Source organism: Bidens hawaiensis, unplaced genomic scaffold (assembly GCF_021521415.1).
Source record: "Bidens hawaiensis isolate Kalapana, Puna unplaced genomic scaffold, B.hawaiensis_p1.1 tig00016044_1, whole genome shotgun sequence".
In the NCBI taxonomy this organism is placed as follows: Eukaryota; Viridiplantae; Streptophyta; class Magnoliopsida; order Asterales; family Asteraceae; genus Bidens; species Bidens hawaiensis.
In genome coordinates this window covers 461364-485365 of record NW_027492456.1, presented here as the reverse complement: position 1 = coordinate 485365, position 24002 = coordinate 461364, and the positions used below count along the sequence as shown (strand labels likewise).

The 24002-nt window shown below is 38.4% G+C and overlaps 1 protein-coding gene across 1 annotated transcript; it reads left to right on the top strand.

Moving 5' to 3' along the window:
- The first annotated feature begins 9080 nt into the window (after positions 1 to 9080).
- LOC143550507 (uncharacterized) lies at positions 9081 to 23362 on the top strand. Its single transcript, XM_077041140.1, has 2 exons — positions 9081 to 9572; positions 22832 to 23362. The coding sequence occupies exons 1-2, from the start codon at positions 9081 to 9083 to the stop codon at positions 23360 to 23362; spliced, it is 1023 nt and encodes a 340-aa protein (XP_076897255.1).
- The last annotated feature ends 640 nt before the right edge of the window (positions 23363 to 24002 follow it).

Here is a 24002-nt window from a genome sequence, read left to right as displayed (position 1 = left end):
CCAAGAGAAATAATTTTGTAAAGCCCATTGGGCCATTGATGTGACTTACTTCTCATGCATGCTTCCCTATAAATAGGAAGCATGCCATGAGAAGTAAAGGTGTGGCTAGCGCATGTAATTATAGTTGTTGATATTAAAAGAGAAAAACCTTTTGCCAAAAACTTATTACACACTCTTTCCTTCTCTCGGCTCTCTCTTTCTCTCTTTCTACTCTCAACCGAACATAATCTCTAGATCCGAGACCTCTTGGTTGCTTAGTGTGATTTCCGCTAGCACTAAGTTAGGTTGATCCAAAGACGTCGTTAGATCCACCCGAACAGGGACCTACAGTTGCTATGTTGAAGATCCAGCAAGGGACCTCTCAAACTCTCGGTACACTAATATCTGAAAATTCTGAGTTCAATACCGAGATTGAGACCCTCAAGACTAAGACTGCCCCAAGATCATCTTAATGAGCTTCAACTGATGATCAATGAAGAAATTCTTATCGGCATGCGTGATGTTGATTTCAACATGGTCAAAGACCGTCTTGTTTCTCCGTTTGGTAGCTGGAGGAAGTCTGGTGAGAGGACACACACTCAAAGACAGCAACCGTCAGCTAATCCAAGTGTGGCGGTCGTTATGGACACAATGATGGGTTCTGAAGGCAAAGCAACTATGGGTATTCTTATACCACATGTTGGCGGAGCCTCAAGTGTTGTGGGAACCGGTTTGGTACCTCCGGAGGTTGGAGGATCATCAACCCAAGCTGTTGTTGAGGAGGAGGGGGAGGAAGATGATGATGATGATGAGGACGATGATGAAGATGATGAAGATAACATCCATGACAGTTTTGATGAGGACAATGATGATGACGGAGATGGTGGAAGTGGTGGAGTCAGTGAAGCAGGTGGTGGTGGAGCGGACTCACAAACCGCTCCAAATGATGATGAACTACACGAAGACCCCTCTACTAGCGAGGCTTCTAAAGGCGTGAGGGATCTAGATGCCACCTTAGAAGATGTTTTTAACGAGTTGTTTGATGAAGGTGAATTTGCAGGGATCATCTCATATCCAGAATAGGAGGGGATCTCAGAAGACGACGACGATGGCATCAACTACTCACCTTGTCCGGACACATCGCCTGAAGAAATTAAAGATCCCGCTCTAACTCCTGAGGCTCAACACATGATCGCTCAGGCAGTACACTCCACATAAGTGCCCAAACCACGAAAGAAGAAATGGCACTGTGTGACGAGTCGTGCAAGTTCACGCTGCCGCAACTACCCTTATCATGGTGATGCTCTCTTTGCATACGCCAAGTATCACATAGATAATGACTCATGGGCATTTCATAGGGTGAACGAGGACCTCACCTACTTGCACTCAACCGAGATGCATGCTAGAACTCGAAATGAATTACTTTAGGCGGGCGGTAGGTGATGGTATCGGTGAAAAGAATTAGGATGGTTGGTTCAAGCGACATGTAGATCGAGAATCAAAGCGCCACTACGCCAATTTCCACTTAAATAAAGGTCAGAAGTGCAGGAATCTGACACAGAGAGAGAGAGAGAGAAAGCCACGGGCAAAAGACGAATCGTGTAAGGCCCCGAACCCGGTAGCCTTACTTTAGCGTCGGATTTACTCATAAACACAGGTCTTACAAATCAGAGTTCATTAAAACTTTCGCGGAAACGTTTACTTGAAGCATTCGTTACAAAACATTCAATCTCTTCTTTGATATTATAAAACAAATCATTATATTTAAAACATCTTTTCTTCCATCTTAAGATGCCAGCCGTTCAATCCATGCCATGTGCCATCCTCATGCTAGTCCTTTGGTCTGATCACCTGCGTGCATACTAAAAGTCAGCTACGCTGACTGAGTTCTAGTTAATCGGACGCCATACAATACATACACATACATACATATCCGAAGATACATATTCATACTTAACTAGTTACCCTTCTGTTCTACATACATACTTACTACCATACATACATATCTACAATCCCTAACCTCAGTCCACCGAGAGTACGTTCATAGTCCGCCGTCTATACCTGTACTCAAGGTCGTGAACACGTAAAAGGTCCGCAGTCCTTACCTATGTTCACCATTCATGGCACGTGCAAGGTCCGCAGTCCTTCCCTATACCATCCTACATCCACAACATGTACAAGGTCCACAGTCCTTCCCTATGTTGCAACCTAATTCATAGCACGTACGAGGCCCGCAATCCTCCCCTATGCTACAAATACAGCACGTATAAGGTCCACAGTCCTTTCCTATGCTGATGCCTATCTATAACACGTATAAGGTCTGCAGTCCTTAACTACGTTGTCGTCTATTATCTGTAACACGTATAAGGCCTACCGTCCCTATCCACGTTTACATCTATCATCTACGTTACGTATAAGGCCCGCAGTCCTTAACTACGCTACCACCAGCCGAGTCTATGTCCGACAGAAGCTAGAGGGATTTGCCATCCTAACTTACTATGTCGAACGTAGAACTCACATACCATTCGTGTACCTGTATACACATACTTCACATATACAATAATTACATTATAGCATAAGAGCACTCTAGGCGTTCTTTACATCATTCATTTAACAACCATACCCCTTGTCGATACGTGCAATATCCGAAGATCGTTCACGCCCCGACAAGTATTCATTTGTAATGTTCATACGTCTTCGATATATAATATTCGTACCTTTATTTTTAACCTGACAGTACGAGCAATATCCGAAGATCGTTCGCGTACCGACAAGCAATTATTCATATCCATCACATATATCACATATGGCATACACTTATCACTTAGGATAAATGTATTAACAACACATCGAGTATGCACACAGCCCCGAAAACATAACAAGGAATGGGGCTAGAAACTCACCTGAACTCTGTCTCTTCCTCCGATAGTTGTAAATCCCTTCTTTAACTGAGCTCGGCTGACTGTATAAGTTACACGTATCAATACTCGCCTGATCTAATCTAGCAGCCTAGTATTAGCTTACTTTTACTTATCGTTTATAATTTATTTTCTAATCGAACTCGACTTTAGGCGAAGTTAAACCTTAGGCGAACTTAGCTTTAGGCGAAGTTAAACCTTAGGCGAACTTAGCTTTAGGCGAAGTTAAACCTTAGGCGAACTTAGCTTTAGGCGAAGTTAACCCTTAGGCGAACTTAGCTTTAGGCGAAGTTAACCCTTAGGCGAACTTAGCTTTAGGCGAAGTTAACCCTTAGGCGAACTTAGCTTTAGGCGAAGTTGTCATCAGGCGAACTTAGCTTTTAGGCAAAGTTGTCATCGGGCGAACTTAGCTTGCAGGCGAAGTTCATCAGGAGAACTTAGCTTGCAGGCGAAGTTGTCGGCTGCAGCTACTGTTCGTCCTTAATCATCTTCGTTTCTTAACCAAATAACTCGATTTAGGTATCCACGTAATCGTCTGACCAGCGCCTACAAACCCCAACCATCAAATTGGCCTAACATCGATGTTTAAGGGGTGCGATTTAGGCATATAGGTTACGGGTTCTTTTAGGTTAACAATTAACCTATCAAATGCTAATCAATTCCAGTAATATTTGTTGTTTTAGGTTCGTTTATAACAAACTAACACAGATCTATGATTTTCCAAATCAAACCGAACCTATACGAACGATTTCTAACTATAAACTTACCTTGAACGAGTCGAACTATGAACCCGGTTAAGCCTTGATGTTGTTTTGGTCCGTCACGACGTTCCAGCACCAACAAGCTCGGGTTTTCGCCTTCGGATCTTGGTTCGGGTTATAAGATGGTGTTGTGTGTGTTTTGGTGGTGTATGGAATATGTGAGAATGAGGATTAAATGGTGATTAATGGTATTTATATTTAGGGATCATGGGCTTAAGCCCATGGACTCTCCTTCCTTCTTTCATAACCCAAGTCCATAACCCATATCCATTACCCAACACTAGCCCGACCCATACCAACTCCTACTCTATTTATTTATTTCCCGATAACCCGAGTAAACTTTCCCTCTATTATTAAGTAATACAATTAATATTATTTTGGAAATTTCGGGATGTTACAAATCGCATGGAGATATGAAATGCACAAATAATGTCATACTATCTATCATGGAGAGCCTTTTGAGCCAAATCTCTTTTACGATTTCAAGTGCTGGGAATTTGACAATGAAACGGGCGAAGCCGTCATACACTGCATGCATCCATTGCGTGTATTTGATGAACACGAGATGATGGGGCTAAGCAAGGAAGACATCCTGAAGTTGTACAACTCACCTTTTCCCACTTTGGAGGATATCGGGAAACAGGATACTGATAAGACAGCTGAAGCCTTCAACAAGTTTGTCCAAAAACTTGTTGAACTTCCACTACTCGAAGACGGTGCTCTGGAGTACGACCGAAGACAAAGACAAGCGATAATACTAAAGACTAGATGGAGATTGTTGGGCCATATTTTGTTTATTATTAGTCTTTTGTATTGTGTACATTTTCTATGTTATCGTCTTTGTTAATAATCTTGTATTGGGCCCAAGGCCATTGTAAACAAAGCCCATTGGGCTAGTTATAATAGAAAAGGTGACATGCCATGCCTTTCCTATAAATAGGAAGCATGTGCATGTCACAAACAAGCTTTTGAACATATTGATGCAGCGCGTGTTACAGACAATAAATTAGTCACGTTGATTCAGATAATACCCGTGACAATCTATCCCAAACCCCCAAAATTCGTCACCCAGTAGGTAGAGAATTTGAAATGGCTAAAAGTTTTCTCAAAATTTATAAATGACCATTCACATTACATGATAGAGTATAAATAAAGTCTAGAAGTCAAAGCGGGCCGAAAAAAAGGCCACGGGCCAAACACAAACCCCAAAAAGAAAAGTGCATAAAATATGAAAAAAAACACAAAATCGCATACGTTATGGTCATTTTCGTGTAGCCCATTTAGATGCACGATCGTGAGCCTCCAGAAACATAAAGACCCATTCATCCCACACTTAGGCCTGAATCATTCCCCCAGGGTAGACAAAATTCGACCTTGAATCCGTAGTGTCCTCATCATTAGACGAACCCCCATTAAAAGGCAGCAAGTGTTTTGACATTGAAAACATTCTGAACAATGAATGTGGCTTGGAAACTTTAGACGATAAGCATTAGAATTTATTTTCTGCATAATTTCCATTGGCCCAATCTTCCTGGCTGATAGTTTGTTGTACTCTCCAGCTGAAAAACGATCTTTAGTCAAAATGGCCCAAACAAAATCACCTTTTTCAAAATCAACTTGCCTACGCTTTTTGTCGGAAACTTACTTGTATTTCAAGTTGTCCTTGGCTAAGTTATCATGCATAACTTTATGAACCTCATGTAACCCCACCACAAAATCTTGAACCCTTTTTGGTACAGAACCTGGGACAGATAGTGACATCAAATCAAGAGGTCCCCGCGGCTTAGCAGAATAGACTACCTCAAACAGACTTGTGCTTCGATTGACAGCATGATTATGAGCAAACTCAGCCTGGCACAATTTTTGATCACAGCTCTTCACATGATCACCCACAAGACATCTCAAAAGATTACCAAGTGACCGGTTAACAACTTCAATCTGCCCATCAGTTTGAGGGTGATAGGCACTACTGAAATTAAGTTGAGTGTTCACCATCTTCCACAAACTCCACCAAAAATGGCTCAAGAAACGAGTGTCCCGATCAGAAATAATTGAGGATGGTAAACCATGTAAACGATAGATATCCCAAAAGAACAACTGAGCTACATTAACTGCATTTAACTGCAGTTAATGCATTAACTGCATTAACTGAGCTACATTAACTGCATCTGTTGTCTTCTTGCATGGAATAAAGTTCACCATTTTAGAAAATCGATCAACAATCACAAAGATCGAATCATTACCATGCTGAGTACGTGCACAAAATCAATGCTAATATCTACGCAAGGTTGTAAAGGAATATGTAAAGGCATATAAAGTCCAGCATTGGTAGCCGTGCCTTTTGAAACTTGGCAGATCCTACAACGTTTAAAAACCGGTTTACCTCCTTACGCATAGTAGGCCAAAATAAGACGATTGCACCAATTGTAAAGTACGTGTTATAGAAAATAAATTAGTCACGTTAATTCAGAGAATACCCGTGACAATCTATCCCAAACCCCCAAAATTCGACACCCAAAAGGTAGAGAATTTGAAATGGTTAAAAGTTTTCTCAAAATTTATTAATGACCATCCACATTACATGATAGAGTATAAATAAAGTCTAGAAGTCAAAGCGGGCCGAAAAAAAGGCCAGGGCCAAACACAAACCCCAAAAAGAAAAGTGCATAAAATATAAAAAAAAAAAACATAAAATCGCATACGTTATGGTCATTTTCGTGTAGCCCATTTAGATGCACGATCGTGAGCTTCCAGAAACATAAGGGCCCGTTCTTCCATACTTGGGCCTGAATCATATATTTTATCCATCTAACTCTCTCTCTCTCTCACTCTCGAAAGCCTAAATAACAAACATACAAACAAGATACGAAATCTAAGGTACTTAGTGTGATTTCTGCTAAGCACTAAGTTAGATTGATCCAAGATATTGTTGTTTGATCCGCTTTAGGGACCTACATCTTATATGAATCTTGTTGAATTTGAGAAATTTGTATGAAGTTTGCCCAATTTTTGCTTAAAAATCTTCAAATATGACCAAAATGCCCCTCGTTGACCCGACATAGTCAACAGCTGAGTTGACCAGAAAAATCACTCTGAAATGGTCAGTCATACTTGGTCAAACATCTTTCATTAAGAACACATGGACAACAAGTCAACGGACAAGCGAATATTAAATCTTTTCTCCATTTTGTCCTGTTTGACTTTAGAAAGTCAACTGCTGTAAAGTGCCCCCAAAATTCTTTCAAAATCTTGAAATTTGTTCACGAACACTTGCATTTTGTTCACAACACTTAAAAGTACTCGTGACCAATCTTGAAAACTCTTTCATGAGTGGATAATACATAGAAATTACACAGTGAATTTTATCATTCGTGACTACTGTGCAAGCACTCGTGAGTAAACAATGAAAATCCCTTCACGAACGCCTTTGTAGTTAGAAAAACCTTGCATCAATTTATAATCGGGGCAAAAATTACCTGTGCTTTTCGAACATAAAACCATGTAACAGCGGTAAATTTCCAAGATGCATCTCATATTCTGCATAAACAGCTTGTACGTACACCAGAAACACTTATACCATTAGCAAAAAGTACCAAAATTCCCCTGCACATGTTTGAGAAATAACCAGCAAACTTTTATGAGAAACAATATTCTGCTCAAGTATTGATCAGCACGTGAATCTGTATTGCAGCAACTGCAGCTAATCATGACTATTCAAACACATAATCAACGCCTGTTCGGCTCAAGACTTGACCAATTATCAGCAGCAACTAACTCAAACACATATATCTGCTCGAGATATATCATATCAGCAGCGACAAATCTGAAATGTTCAGCAGCAACAACCACTCATGAACTCTGATATGAGCTCGTAAAATAATCAACAATCTGCCCATTAATCATCTGTGCCGTAGCCATAGGTGTTCGTGAATATAAAGATCAGTAGCTAAATAACATGTTTTGCAGAAATTACTAAACTTGATTATAAACCCAACAATTTCAACGTCTTTTCTTACCTCTTTTTGTGATTATGTAGAATTCTATATTTTTGTTTTTATTGGAAAACATAGTAAATTTACGAACACGGTCCAAGCAGGGTTGCCCCCCTAAATTAAAATGGTTTGCGTTCACATCAAACAGACACATGGGTGTCGTTCCAGCATTTGGTCGTTGAATAACGACGACTAGTATAGGATGTTTTTTATCGTTTTCCATAAATCTTGCTAGGCAATTACTTCAAGAGCTAACGCTGGGTATTAGTAATCTCCTCGCATGAATTGGCCTCGCTACTCCGTTGGACAATTCCGCAAAGGCCAATTTGTACAATCGATGCTTCCTATCATCCCCAGAAATCCATGCACTCTTTCATGAGCATCATATAAAAATTCTACGTCGTGACAGGTTGGTCGACGCAAATATCATTTTTCGTATAAATGAATAGTACCGCCACAAAAATATAGTAACGTGTCAAACGTTCATTCAGAGATAGCTAGTACCTCATCATAAGCGTCGGCAACAGCTCAATACGCTAGCTAACAACTTGTGGATATATTGCACTTTTGAATTGTGTGCCGCTTCACGGTCTCCTTTTAACACAACTCTTGATTCTTTTGTATGTCGACTTGCCGCTTGTGCGACTAAGCCAAGGAATTTCACGTCCTCTTCACCACCATCATCGCTACCGGATGACATGCTAGATGTTGGATTTTTGGAATGATACATTAAAACTTTTACAGATTTTGTGAAGACGGGTATAGAAATTTTTTTAAATGAAAATGGATAAACTGCAGGTTAATTTATTTATAGGTTTAAATTAATAATATTTTAACTAAAACGCCAATATTACCCTTGAAATTATTAGCCGTTGGAGGGAATCAGTGTCACAATCCCTTGAGTGGATTCTTTTTTCTAAAAAAATGATATTTTAACTAAAACACCAATATTCCGATTCAACTTAAATGATATTTTTAAACGACTAACAATTGCAGTATTAACAAAAGACTAAAAAAATGCTGCCAGACATATTTTTTGTTCACTTTTAGTACTGATAAAAACATATGCCAATAAGGTTAACAAAATGACGTAAATATGTTTCGTACGGTACTGAAGATATGATGATCAAATAAATAAACAAGTTGGCACTTGTTTCAAACCTCTAAGTCAAGTCGCCAACTCCCTGCTCAGACTTATTATATAGCACAATTCAGACACGTATTTGTAGAGATGAGAAGTTGAGCTAACATGCTCAGTTTACCAATATTTCCAACCAAACTTATCTACTTTATTACTTTGTCTAGATTCCACATTTCCATTTCCTCTATATAAATCAAAATCGACACAGACTTATACATCCTCAAACGGAGTTAAAATCACTTTCCTAGCATCGATCTTATTATTGTTGAAGTTTCATCCCATTAGAACAATGGCGCCTTCCCACCTCAATTCCTTCCTAATTATTCTTGTTTCAGTCACTTTAGCATCAATCAATGGTGTGAAAATGGTTTCTGAGGCACGTAATCTTTTGGAGGTACCCGAGTTTCCAAAGACAGAAGTTCCGGAGATTCCCAAACCAACAATCCCTGACATTCCGAAGCCCGAACTTCCCGAGGTTCCAAAGCCTGAAATCCCGGAGCTTCCCAAACCTACATTTCCTGAGATTCCAAAGCCCACCATTCCAGAAATTCCAAAGCCAGAGCTACCAACACTGCCAAAACCCGAAGTACCAGAGCTTCGCAAGCCTGCATTTCCAAAGTCTGAAATTCCCGAGCTTCCGAAGCCGGTATTTCCTGAGATTCCGAAGCCCACCATTCCTGATGTTCCAAAGCCAGAGCTACCAACACTGCCAAAACCAGAAGTATCAAAGGTGCCAGAATTCCCTAAGCCCGTGTTGCCAACAATTCCTAAATTACCCAAGGACTTTCCTATCCCTACTCTACCTCATCCTTAGAAAGCAACTTTTATAATATAGTGTGATTTATCTTCATTTCGGAGCATTCTATCAGGACTGATCATTGATTATTTGAGAGTTCGTTTGTTTTGTTGTATGATGATTTGTTTATGTATTTGATGCTTTTGATAATACAGTATATGAATATGAATATACCACTATATTTCTGAATCTGTTTACTTTCATGGCACCAACATTTTTCCATGCATAGTTATGAGAAATCCAACTGTACGTCTCTTTTTGTCGAATTGTTTCTGTCCATATGTTTGTCCAAAGACTAATAACATTCTATTTCCGGATGTGGAAAATTATTAAACCTTAGTTCAAATATATAATATAAACCCTCAAATTGGAAATTCTTATATATATAAAGAAAAGAAATTCTTATATATAATTAAACAATGGATTATTAATTACTAAATCGTCATTGGATAACATTTGTGTAAGCTCATGAATGTGCTAAAATTATAAAATCACATTCGATCTTGGGTTCATAAAACCATTAATAAATTATTGCTTCTTAAAGTTGGTTGATATTATATGAGATAATTCGTTTACTCTTTTTATGTAGGGCCTAAAGTGGATATTTTGAAAACTGAAGTGGCTAAAAGTCAAACTCTGATCGAGCAAAGTTAAAATGGATAAAAAGTATCTCGCAAAATTATCAGCAAAACTAATAATGAATGCATTTACAGTGGAGGAGTTTTGTTGATAGATTCTAAAATAAAAATAAAAAATGAAAAATGAAGTGTTTGTTAATAAGGTAATTTTATGACCATATGATAAACTATTTTTTATTTTCGTTGTCTTTTCCTGGATCTTAAACTACTTCTTTATAATTACAATTTTAACCGTCATTTCTCAAGTAAATTAAAAAAAATGGGTTACTAAATTAAGAGTATTACCTCAAACATCTCTGAAGTCATTCTGTAGTATAATAACAATTCAAGATAGATTTAACTTAATTTGATAAAGATAAATCACCATAGCTAAATATCGAAATCATATTAGGGTGGGAGAGTATATATATCCATCATTTTTCTAATCATCTTTCACGCTTTCTCTCATTCACATCCATACAACATCGTTCTACCCATAACCATCTTTCAACCTTGAAAATGTGTATCATTAGCCATAATCCATCTTTCAACCATTTTTTTTAAACTAAATTAACTAAATTCTTTTAGCATAATAAAAAATTAAAATAACATTCTATTAATTACAATGGTAAATGAAGAAGCTTTATCATTCCGCGAGCAATTATACTATCATTTATTTAACCATTTGTCTTTCCCTTATACACATAATCATGCTGTTCTATATTATTGGCTTATTTGTCATGATCATTCAGTTCGTCTTTATCAGCTTATAACTGGGAATACGCCTAGTACTTAGGAGTTGACAGGACGCGAGTGTGTTGGTCAGATTTGATAGGTGTACAGTCTTGACGGCTGTCATTGGGAAACGTTTTTGAAACTTTTCATTTTCCCGCTTGACGTGTCTTGATGTCATTGGTTCTTAATTTACTTTTACTGTAATTGTGAGAAAAATACCAATTAACCTTCCACTTTCTTTACACCTATTTTTGATTTCTTTGATCTAACTTTTGATTCCTAGTCTTCAAACCCTAATCATCACTATTGCTCGCTGCTACCAGTTTTTAGCTGATTACATGATGTCCATGAGATCTCTGGGTTTCTTTCGGTTGAACATATTCCAATCGATTGGGACGAAAAAGATTTCCATGACGTTGTTAATGCTTATGGCATCGCTCATGAGTGGGAACCAGAACTTCCTGCTCCGGGTTCCACAGCTGACAAACCACTGTCGGGGAAAATGGTTATTTATGCCGAGTACTTTACATATAGCAATCTTCGATTTCCGATTACTAGTTCATGGGAAATCTGATTACTGGGAACATGATTCATTTATCCCAGCTACATGTGTCAGGGTTGATGCGCATGCGCCATTTCGAGTTCTGTTGCAGGGCGCATGACATCGTTCCGAAGGTAGACATGGTTAGTGTTTTTTACAAGATGCGCTGCCGCGGCGGATGGTATAATTGTCTTCCTACTGATAAAAATGTGATCGTTCTTCAGGCGTCTTCTAGGGACCCCAACAGGTAAAGCAAGTTCTTTTGGATGCGGGAAGATGTGGTCCCGCTGTCCATGTCTTGTCGTCCCACTGACCAAACCTTACCTTCGTTTCCTCTCGGAATCGAACGCCCGAGGGCCAGGGCTGGTACAATATGCTGACCGATACCCCCACGCCCTGCGTCCCATCCCCGAGCTGCTTTAGTGCGAGCCGGAATGAGCCTCTTACGGCTATATCCGGATGCTGTTACTTTCTTACGTAAACCCGACGGATGTAAGTGTTTTCTTGTCTCTTAGTGTTTATCTTCACAAATTTTTTATACGTCTCTTCGTGCAGCCGAAGGGATTCTTTTGGCGGTTCTTGCTGACGCGGTGCTGGGGACAATGCAACATCGTTCACGGGACAAGAAGCAACTTACAATTCTCGAAAAAAACCAAAGACTGCTTCTTGTTTCCGCAAACTATCCACATGAACCCGTGGTTTCCGGGGCTCTTTATGTGGGAGGAGGGTATAAGGGTCGGGGACAAGGTGACGACCCTAGAGCAAGCTTGCCATCTGCCACCATTCTCTAACAAAAACTTGATTCAGATCGGGAGAAGGCAATGAGCAAGTGGTTCATTGATCAGGAGGCGACAAATGCTCGGGTTGTTATGTTGAAGATCCAGCAAGGGACCTCTCAAACTCTCAGTACACTAATATCTAAAAATTCTGACTTCAGAACCGAGATTGAGACCCTCAAGATGAAGACGGCCCCAATACCATCTTAATGAGCTTCAACTGAATATGAATGAAGAAATGCTAATTGGCATGCGTGATGATGATTTCAACATGGTCGATGAATGTCTTGACTCTCTGTTTGGTAGCTGGAGGAAGTCTGGTGAGAGGACGCACACTCAAAGACATCAACCGTGTCCGAGTGTGGCGGTCGGTATGGAGACAATGACGGGTTCTGAAGGCGAAGCAACTGTGGGTATTCTTATACCACATGTTGGCGGAGCCTCAAGTGTTATGGGAACCAGTTCAGTACCTCCGGAGGTTGGAGGATCAACCACCCGAGCTGTTGTTGAGGAGGAGGAGGATGATGATGATGAGGACGATGATGAAGATTTCGAAGATAACATCCATGACAGTTTTGATGAGGACGACGATGACGATGATGATGACGGAGATGGTGGAAGTGGTGGTGTCGGTGCAGCAGGTGGCGTTGGAGCGGACTCACAATCCGTTCCACATGATGATGAACTACACGAAGACCCCTCTACTAGCGAGGCATCTAAAGGAGTGAGGGATCTAGATGCTGCCCTGGAAGATGTTTTTAACGAGTTGTTTGATTAAGGTGAATTTGATGGGATCATCTCATCTCCAGAAAAGGAGGGATCTCAGTAGAGGATGTAGGTCCTCTAAATGGATCTCAAGACTTGACTCAGATCAATCCGTGTTGTTGGTTAGCAAAAATCACCAACGACACTCGGATCTCGGATCTTAGTTTGTTTATGTAAAAAGAGAGAAAAAGTGGAGATGGAGAGAAAGAAACTTTAATTCCCTTGAGTTTCTCTTGAATGAGAGTGTTGTGTGGATAAATGGGTTAAGTAGCCCTTTTATAGGGTCCCCATTTATTCAAAGTTTACATTTTAACTTACAAAATAAACGTACCGAGTACGTACTACACCGACTAAAGCAAACTAGAACGACATATACAATCCTAAAAACAATATATAATATTGGCCCTACAATCTCCCTCTAGGATTGAGTATGTCGAGGAACCTTCGTCAAGTTCTTTGCGTCGTCTTTATTTTTTGAAACTAGTACTTGTCTTTATCTTTATTTTCCAATCTTGTAGACTTGAACTTCAATCTTATTTTCTAGGAATGATCGGCAACAGCAAATTTTAGAAACATCAGATGATGCGGGAGGCTCGACATCTAATTTTCTTTTGTTGACTTTCTTGTGCAGATTGGTTTCTTTCCTTGTCTTCAGATAAAGTCAGTTCATTTTTAGTTTTAACCACCAACTTTCACGTTCTCGTTTTCTTTAAGCGCTTCAGCATCTGCAACTCCAAGCAGACTTGATCTTGATCTACCTATCCATGTATAACTGCACAGAACTTAGAACAAATCAGATTCGTTCACAGACCCTCTCGAGGGTCAAAGAAGAATTCATTCACAGACCCTCCCAATTTTAGTCCCTCAACTTATAAGTGATTTGTTTAAGTCCTAGGTTTCCAACAAACTTTGCATGAACGACCTTAACCACAAAACATGTGATTTTGAATAAACAAGGTTTAATAAAATATGTACGAACACAATAAAAACATCTTTTTGGCATTTTCATATAGTTTAATATTACGAAAATATATACATAGCATTTTGAAGTTGAAACTAAAATAAAACAAAATCAAAATAAACAATAAAAGATAGGAGTAAAGATGTCAATAATATTTACAAAATTTTCTAATGATTTTAATATTTTTGTGAGAAAGATCAAAACATGGAATCATATTGATTTGCAAAGCCCTAGATCGCGTTTCCATTTTGATATTATTATGTCACAATTTCATCATCGATTGCAGATATTGTCCGTTTGTTTAACTTGACAAGTGTTTTGATGTCAAAGTGATACGTTTAAAGTACAATTAGGCACGGTGCTTATGTGGTCCCCACTTAATCAGACATGTTACTGATTATATCATATCTCGGGCTTACTTTGTGTTGACATATCACCTCAACTTGACTTAAACCTTTCTTATTTGATCACAGTACTCTTATTAACATACTTGACACTTTATGCTTTATTTTTGCACACTTGACTCAATCTATAAAGATTAAAAAGAAAGCAGAAGATTCAGGGCCTTAACAATCAAGACACAAACAGAGAAAGTCCAAAGGCTTGAATCAAAATAAATGAAGAAATAAAGCAGAAGTTAAATCCTAAGATAGACTCTTTTTCGACTCTTTTTCTTGATTTTTCTTTTGTTTTTCTGTTTTTCTTTTTCTTTTCTTGACTCAAAGAAAAATTAAAAATTGACACATATTTCATAAGACAACTGTGATCAGGTAAAAAGAGGCTTGAATATGACATGTATAATTACATTTCTGCCTTTATGAATATGACTTCACGGAATCATGCAACCGCTTCATAATTGTATATCCACTAGTACCGGCAGAAATTTAAGTTTATATCATCCGACACTTACTTGTTTGTCAAGCCTACCTACACATCTGTGAATGATTTTACGGACTTTTGATCTACTCTTTTCATGCGCTAAGATCATTGCATACCAATGTACTATCATTTTTCACATGGTCGGATCAATTCTTAATTGAAAATTTTAATTATCCGACTCCCTCTAAGCAGGAGCTCCCTCTAAACGGGACAATTCCGTTTAGATTTTCTTAAAAGTAATATAAAATCTTTTTGGTAATTCAAATGATTTGTTATTGCTTTTCTTAAGATGAATTGAAAATCTTTTTGGTGAGTTAAACTTAACTCATTTTATCCCTCTAAAATTGTGACATATTTGAAAATATTTACAATTTTATATAAAAAAAAAGATAGATAGGTTGTTTTAATCAAAATTGATCATGCCGAATGATTCGACCAGAAATTCGAATCGGGTATGATCGATGGCTTTAATGAAAAGGTCAGCAAAGTTGTTGTCATATGGACTATCTTAAGCAAGCATTATCACATTGTATGACAAAGTTGAAGATATTCAAACCGAGACCCAACAACTGATGCTGGATCCATCACTTGAGAGAAGCAGTCGGAGGCGATTGGTTTGAGAAACGCTCGAAAAGTTGTTGAACCATTTAAACAAGGCTTCCCTTCCATGAAGTTTGTCCTCCCATGTCGCTTATGAAAGACTTGAATCTGCCATCAAATGGTTTAGTATCAAATAGCAAGGGTTCGTCTCCCATCATATGCCCATATGCCGGGTGCAATCACTATCTAAGTACCTAATACTATTGATAGTCCTCCTTGATTGACCCTGCATGCACTAAACTTTCAAATAGACATGGGTTCCTGAGATACTTTTGTCCTGGGAAGGTCAACCGTAAATCGACCAAATTTGATTTTATTTCCTGAAAACCATTTATTTCTTGGTGGAGCCTCACTTGATGAAGAACAGTCCTTAGGAATCCAAGTAAAAACTTGTTCTTTGGTTTTGTCAATTTTGGACTTTTATTTTCTTGATTTAAAAACTGTTTTTAGTGAATCCTCAGACTTTACAGTCTTAGGATCCTTTTTGATTTTATCCTTCTTGGTTTTCCAAAAAGGTTTCTTTTTGTGTTTTACTTTATTTACTTTGGCTCTCACATCCATTTCACTGGGTTCACTATCAACTTAATCAGTCTTTGAATCAGGGCTACTAAAAGCTTCTTTTGGGGAGTGACTAAGCCGCCTTTGAATATCAAGCTGCTGCTTGAACTAGTGCTTGCAATATCTTGCAAGGTGAGAAGAGTGACCACACACAAAATAGCACTTTCTCCTAGGAGTGCAATAGAACTCATCTGAACTATAATGTGGTTGGTGCGATGGGAAAGGTGATCCTTGGAAAGGAACATGATTATAAAACACATTTGTGTGATATGGATCAACAAAATTTTGTTGATAATGACCATAATAGTTGTTGTCACAGAAGTTGTATGGCTGAGGAGTTATAAATTGATTAGTTGTTTGAGAAAATGATCGTTTATTTGGTGGAACATATTTACAAGAAGTACTTGTCTTTTCATTTTCAAAAACTTTGCTTTTACTTGAATTATCCTTAGTTGTAAACTTGATGATGAACAATTTGATATGTTCACCTCAACAGGCCAACTTTCGTTGACACATTTTTCAACAAAAGTTTCATCACAAACGGTTTCATAATCACAACTCGTGTCCGTTTCCACCGACCCACTTTCTTCTACACAACCAGGTTCAAAAGATACATTGATGTTAGATTTATCAGATGATTGAACTGGAGCAACAGTTTGTGGTACTACAGGAACAAATTTCACAGGTTTTGATATTCTCCCAACCCCATATGACATTTCTTTCTCCGGAGAAGTATTATAGCTAAAGTGGGGCAAACTGGTGTAATTATCATTAAAAGGTGGTGGTACGGCAGTGTAATCGTACCCCAGCCCCGCTTTCACTTTAGTACTTCTCTGGGCTCCAATAAGATCATCCAATTTCTCATATGATGCTTCAAATCTTTCAACTTGTTTTTCTTTTTCCTTTTTATCAGAAGCATCAAGTTTCAACCTTTTGATTTCATCTTTTAAATCATTAATTATGTTTTTATAATATATAACGTCATGCTCTTTTTGAAAAATTTTAAGTTTAAGATTTGCCATATCATCACGATGAGTTTGAATCTTCTCAACGTAAACCTTGTCAGCCTTTACATATTCAGCATTTAACTCATGAAGTTTTGCATTTTCTTTCAAAACTTCATTCTGATGGTATCTATAATATGTGACCATGATAATGCAAGCTTGAGAACATAAATTGTTGTATACCTCATCAGCATGTGATGTGTCGGGAATGATTGGACATGCACGACTGCTTTCACCTGCAGCACTTGTCCCAACTTTATTACTTGTCCCAACTTTATTTTCTTTGGACTGATAGTTCATTTGGAGCTTATCTTCCATTATTTCAAAAGATTTGATGGTAGAAGCCAACTCTGAGAGTGTCATGGTATACAGGTTTGTGGTTCTCTTTATGGTAACAACATTGACACTCCATGTATAAGGCAGTGAATTCAACAGCTTGTGGTTGATTTCAGAGTTCGTGATGTTGACACTAGCAGCTCTGATTCTTACCATAAACTTTTCAAACCTTTTTACCAAGTCCAACACATTTTCACCTTGACGATGGTTGAACATATTGAATTCTTCTTTCAGCATAGCCTTTTCGTTTTCTCTAATCTCAGCATTTCCCTCAACTTTTTCAACAAGTGCATCCCACAAACCCTTTGCACTTTTATGTTCACGTAGAGTTTCAGTAATTTCATTTGAAAGACAAACAATTAAAGTGAGGTATGCCTTCTTATCTTGCTCTATTAATGTCTTATCATTTTGATCATAATTTTCAATGGCTTTTGCTTGTCCCCCATTTGTAGTGACCTACCTCAAAACATCTCATCTACTTAGAGTCAGTCAACGAAATAAAGTTCATGAACCTCCATTTGAAATCAGCAAAGTTGTCATCTAAGGTCATAAACTTTGGAGGTATAGTATTGGTTCCCACTTGGTTCTCAAGCAACAAGTACCCCTTCAACAACTTAGAATCAGTACTAGCCATGGTCACAACAGTCTCAAACACTTAACAGTCCTTAAACAGTTTGATTTTTAACAAAAACAAGAATTTCGCGCGAAACAGTCTCAAGCATAGCGAAACATTTTGACGAGACGCGAAGCAGTCTCAAGCGAAATGAATTTTCTTGATGCGAAGCAAAATGATCTGGTGCGAAGCGAAACAACTTTTAAAACCAGAAAATTTTTGTTTTTTAGGAAGAAAAAAAATTTAAGTGTTTTTTTTTTTGCTACAGTGCCGAGTCGCTACAGTGTTTCGCATGAGTTGCTACAGTACCAAGTTGCTACAGTGTTTCGCATGAGTTGCTACAGTGCATGCAAAATCCTTTTTTCGCATGAGTTGCTACAGTGCCCCCGTGCGAAGTCCTACGGTACCTCGGCGATGTGACTGCTACAGTACCGGCGAATGCTACAGTACCTCAACGATGCGACTGCTACAGTACACGGAAGCGTTTTTTTTTTGTTAAGAATATGGCACCTAAACTTCCAAAAAGTCAAAAAGACTTTAGTCTAAAAATCACTAAATTGGCCTAGATCTGAATCTGAGCTCAAACACAAAAACTTAAAATACTAAAAACTTAGATTTAGTGATTCTCGTGTGTTTCTAAGGTGTAAGGGACTCCAAAAAGAGATGAGTAACAGGAAATCAACCTCAAATCCAACAAAAACTAAGATCAAAATTCAAAAAGTTTGACCCGAAAACCACAAAAAGTCGAGCCGAAAGCTCTTGATACCACTTGTAGGTCCTCCAAATGGATCTCAAGACTTGACTCGGATCAATCCGTGTTGTTGGTTACCGGAAATCACCAACGACACTCGGATCTCGGATCTTAGTTTGTTTATGTAAAAAGAGAGAAAAAGTGGAGATGGAGAGAAAGAAACTTTAATTCCCGTGAGTTTCTCTTGAATGAGAGTGTTGTGTGGATAAATGGGTTAAGTAGCCCTTTTATAGGGTCCCCATTTATCCAAAGTTTACATTTTAACTTACAAAATAAACGTACCGAGTACGTACTATATCGACTAAAGCAAACTAAAACGACATATACAATCCTAAAAACAATATATAATATTGGCCCTACAGAGGACGATGCATCAACTACTCACCTTGTCCGGACACACCGCTTGAAGAAATTAGAGATCCCGCTCTAACTCCTGAGGCTCAACCCGTGATCTCCCTGGCAGCTGACTCCACATAAGTGCCCAAACCACGAAAGAAGAAATGGCACTGTGTGACAAGTCGTGCAAGTTCACGCTTCCACAAGTACCCTTATCACGATGATGCTTTCATTGCATACGCCAAGTATCACGTAGATAGTGACTCATGGGCATTGCATAGGGTGAACGAGGACGTCACCAACTTGCACTCAACCGATATCCATACCCTCCTGCCAGGACTCGACATGAATTACTTTAGGCGGGCGGTAGGTGATGGTATTGGTGAAAATAATTTGGATGGTTGGTTCAAGCGACATATAGATCGAGAATCCAAGCACCACTACGCCAATTTCCACTTAAATAAAGGTCGGTGCAGGTATCCGACAGAGAGAGATAAAGCCACGGGCAAAAGACGAACCGCATGGAGATACGAAATGCCCAAGGAAGGTCGTACTGTCTATCATGGAGAGCCTTTCGAGTCAAATCTCTTATATGACTTCAAGTGCTGGGAATTTGACAATGAAACGGGCGAAGCCGTCATACACTGCATGCATCCATTGCGTGTATTTGATGAACACGAGTTGATGGGGCTAAGCAAGGAAGACATCCTAAAGCTGTACAACTCGCCTTTCCCCACTTTGGAGGATATCGGGAAACAGAAGAATACCGATAAGACATCTGAAGCCTTCAACAAGTTTGTCTGAAAACTTGTTGAGCTTCCACTACTCGAAGACGGTGCTCTGGAGTTCGACAACGACCAAATACGAAGACAAGCGATAATACTAAAGGCTAGAGGGAGATTGTTGGGCCCTATTTTTGTTTATTATTATTCTTTTGTGTTGTGTACGTTTTGTATGTTATCGTCTTTGTTAATAATCTTGTATTGGGCCCAAGGCCATTGTAAACAAAGCCCATTGGGCTAGTTATAACAGAAAAGGTGACATGCCATGCCTTTCCTATAAATAGGAAGCATGTGCATGTCACAAACAAACATACAAACAAGATACGAGATCTAAGGTACTTAGTGTGATTTCCGCTAAGCACTAAGTTAGATTGATCTAAAAAAATTATTGTTTGATCCGCTCTAGGGACCTACATCTTATATGAATCTTGTTGAATTCGAGAAATTTGTATGAATTTTGCCCAATTTTTGCTTAAAAATCTTCAAATATGACCAAAATGCCCCTCGTTGACCCGACATAGTCAACAGCTGAGTTGACCAGAAAAATCACTCCGAAATGGTCAGTCATAGTTGGTCAAACATCTTTCATTAAGAACACATGGTCAACAAGTCAATGGACAAGCGAATATTAAATCTTTTCTCCATTTTGTCCTGTTTGACTTTAGAAAGTCAACTGCTGTAAAGTGCCCCCAAAATTCTTTCAAAATCTTGAAATTTGTTCACGAACACTTGCATTTTGTTCACGAACACTTAAAAGTACTCGTGACCAATCTTGAAAACTCTTTCATGAGTGGATAATACTTAGAAATTACACAGTGAATTTTATCATTCGTGACTATTGTGCAAGCACTCGTGAGTAAACAATGAAAATCCCTTCACGAACGCCTTTGTAGTTAGAAAAACCTTGCATCAATTTATAAAAATTACCTGTGCTTTTCGAACATAAAACCATGTAACAGCGGTAAATTTCCAAGATGCCTCTCATATTCTGCATAAACAGCTTGTACGTACACCAGAAACACTTATACCGTTAGCTAAAAGTACCAAAATGCCCCTGCACATGTTTGAGAAATAACCAGCAAACTTTTATGTGAAACAATATTCTGCTCAAGTATTGATCTGCACGTGAATCTGTATTGCAGCAACTGCAGCTAATCATGACTATTCAAACACATAATCAACGCCTGTTTGGCTAAAGACTTGACCAATTATCAGCAGCAACTAACTCAAACACTTATATCTGCTCGAGATATATCATATCAACAGCGACAAATCTGAAATGTGCAGCAGCAACAACCACTCATGAACTCGGACATGAGCTCGTAAAATAATCAACAATCTGCCCATTAATCATCTGTGCCGTAGCCATAGGTGTTCGTGAATAAAAAGATCAGTAGCTAAATAACATGTTTTGCAGAAATTACTAAACTTGATTATAAAACCCAACAATTTCAACGTGTTTTCTTACCTCTTTTTTGTGATTATGTAGAATTCTATATTTTTGTTTTTATTGGAAAACATAGTAAATTTACGAACACAGTCCAAGCGGGGTTGCCACCCTAAATTAAAATGGTTTGCGTTCACATCAAACAGACACATGGGTGTCGTTCCAGCATTTGGTCGTTGAATAACAAAGACTAGTATAGGATGTTTTTTATCGTTTTCCATAAATCTTGCCAGGCAATTACTTCGAGAGCTAACGCTGGGTACTAGTAATCTCCTCGCATGAATTGGCCTCGCTACTCCGTTGGACAATTCCGCAAAGGCCAATGTGTACAATCGATGCTTCCTATCATCTCCAGAGATCCATGCACTCTTTCATGAGCATCATATAAAAATACTATGTCATGTCAGGTTGGTCGACGCAAATATCATTTTTCGTATAAATGAATAATACCGCCACAAAAATATAGTAAGGTGTCAAACGTTCATTCAGAGATAGCTAGTACCTCATCATAAGCGTCGGCAACAGCTCAATACGCTAACTTGTGGATATATTGCACTTTTGAATTGTGTGCCGCTTCACGGTCTCCTTTTAACACAACTCTTGATTCTTTTGTATGTCGACTTGCTGCTTGTGCGACTAAACCAAGGAATTTCACGTCCTCTTGACCACCATCATCGCTACCGGATGACATACTAGATGTCGGATTTTTGGAATGATACATTAAAACTTTTACAGATTTTGTGAAGATGGGTATAGAGATTTTTTTAAATGAAAATGGATAAACTGCAGGTTAATTTATTTATAGGTTTAAATTAATACTATTTTAACTAAAACGCCAATATTACCCTTGAAATTATTAGCCGTTGGAGGGAATCAGTGTCACAATCCCTTGAGTGGATTCTTTTTTCTACGGGCCCAAGCCACACGGAGTGGTGTTCCTGCTTGGACCAAGGCCACGAACCCATACCGATTCAACTTAAATGGTATTTTTAAACGACTAACAATTGCAATATTAACAGAAGACTAAAAAAATGCTGCCAGACATATTTTTTGTTCACTTTTAGTACTGATAAAAACATATGCCAATAAGGTTAACAAAATAACGTAAATATGTTTCGTACGGTACTGAAGATATGATTATCAAATAAATAAACAAGTTGGCACTTGTTTCAAACCTCTAAGTCAAGTCGCCAACTCCCTGCTCAGACTTATTATATACCACAATTCAGACACGTATTTGTAGAGATGAGAAGTTGAGCTAACATGCTCAGTTTACCAATATTTCCAACCAAACTTATCTACTTTATTACTTTGTCTAGATTCCACATTTCCATTTCCTCTATATAAATCAAAATCGACACAGACTTATACATCCTCAAAATGAGTTAAAATCACTTTCCTAGCATCGATCTTATTATTGTTGAAGTTTCATCCCATTAGAACAATGGCGCCTTCCCACCTCAATTCCTTCCTAATTTTTCTTGTTTCAGTCACTTTAGCATCAATCAATGGTGGGAAAATGGTTTCTGAGGCACGTAATCTTTTGGAGGTACCCGAGTTTCCAAAGACAGAAGTTCCGGAGATTCCCAAACCAACAATCCCTGACATTCCGAAGCCCGAACTTCCCGAGGTTGCAAAGCCTGAAATCCCGGAGCTTCCCAAACCTACATTTCCTGAGATTCCAAAGCCCACCATTCCAGAAATTCCAAAGCCAGAGCTACCAACACTGCCAAAACCCGAAGTACCAGAGCTTCCCAAGCCTGCATTTCCTGTGTTTCCAAAGTCTGAGATTCCCGAGGTTCCAAAGCCTGAAAATCTTGAGCTTCTGAACCCCACTCTTCCTGAGATTCCAAAACCTGAGGTCCCTGTGCTTCCAAAGCCTGAAATTCCCGAGCTTCCGAAGCCGGTATTTCCTGAGTTTCCGAAGCCCACCATTCCTGATGTTCCAAAGCCAGAGCTACCAACACTGCCAAAACCAGAAGTACCAAAGGTGCCAGAATTCCCTAAGCCCGTGTTGCCAACAATTCCTGAATTGCCCAAGGACTTTCCTGTCCCTACTCTACCTCATCCTTAGAAAGCAGCTTTTTATAATATGGTGTGATTTATCTTAATTTCGGAGTGTTCTATCAGGACTGATCCTTGATTATTTGTGGGATCCTTTGTTTTGTTGTATGATGATTAGTATTTTATGTATTTGATGCTTTTGATATACATATATATGAATATGATATTACCACTTTATTTCTGAATCTGTTTACTTTCAAGGCGCCAACATTTTTCCATGCATAGTTATGAGAAATCCAACCGTCCATATGTTTATCCAAAGACTAACATTCTATTTCCGGATGTGGAAAATTATTAAACCTTAGTTCAAATATATAATATAAACCCTCAAATTGGAAATTCTTATATATATAAAGAAAAAAAAATCTTACATATAATTAAACAAAGGATTATTAATTACTAAATCGTCATTGGATAACATTTGTGTAAGCTACATGAATGTACTAAAATTATAAAATCATATTCGATCTTGGGTTCATAAAACCATTAACAAATTATTGCTTCTTAAATTTGGTTGATATTATATGAGATAATATGTTTACTCTTTTTTATGTAGGGACTAAAGTGGATATTTTGAAAATTGAAGTGGCTAAAAGTCAAACTCTGATTGAGCAAAGTTAAAATGGATAAAAAGTATCTAGCAAAATTAT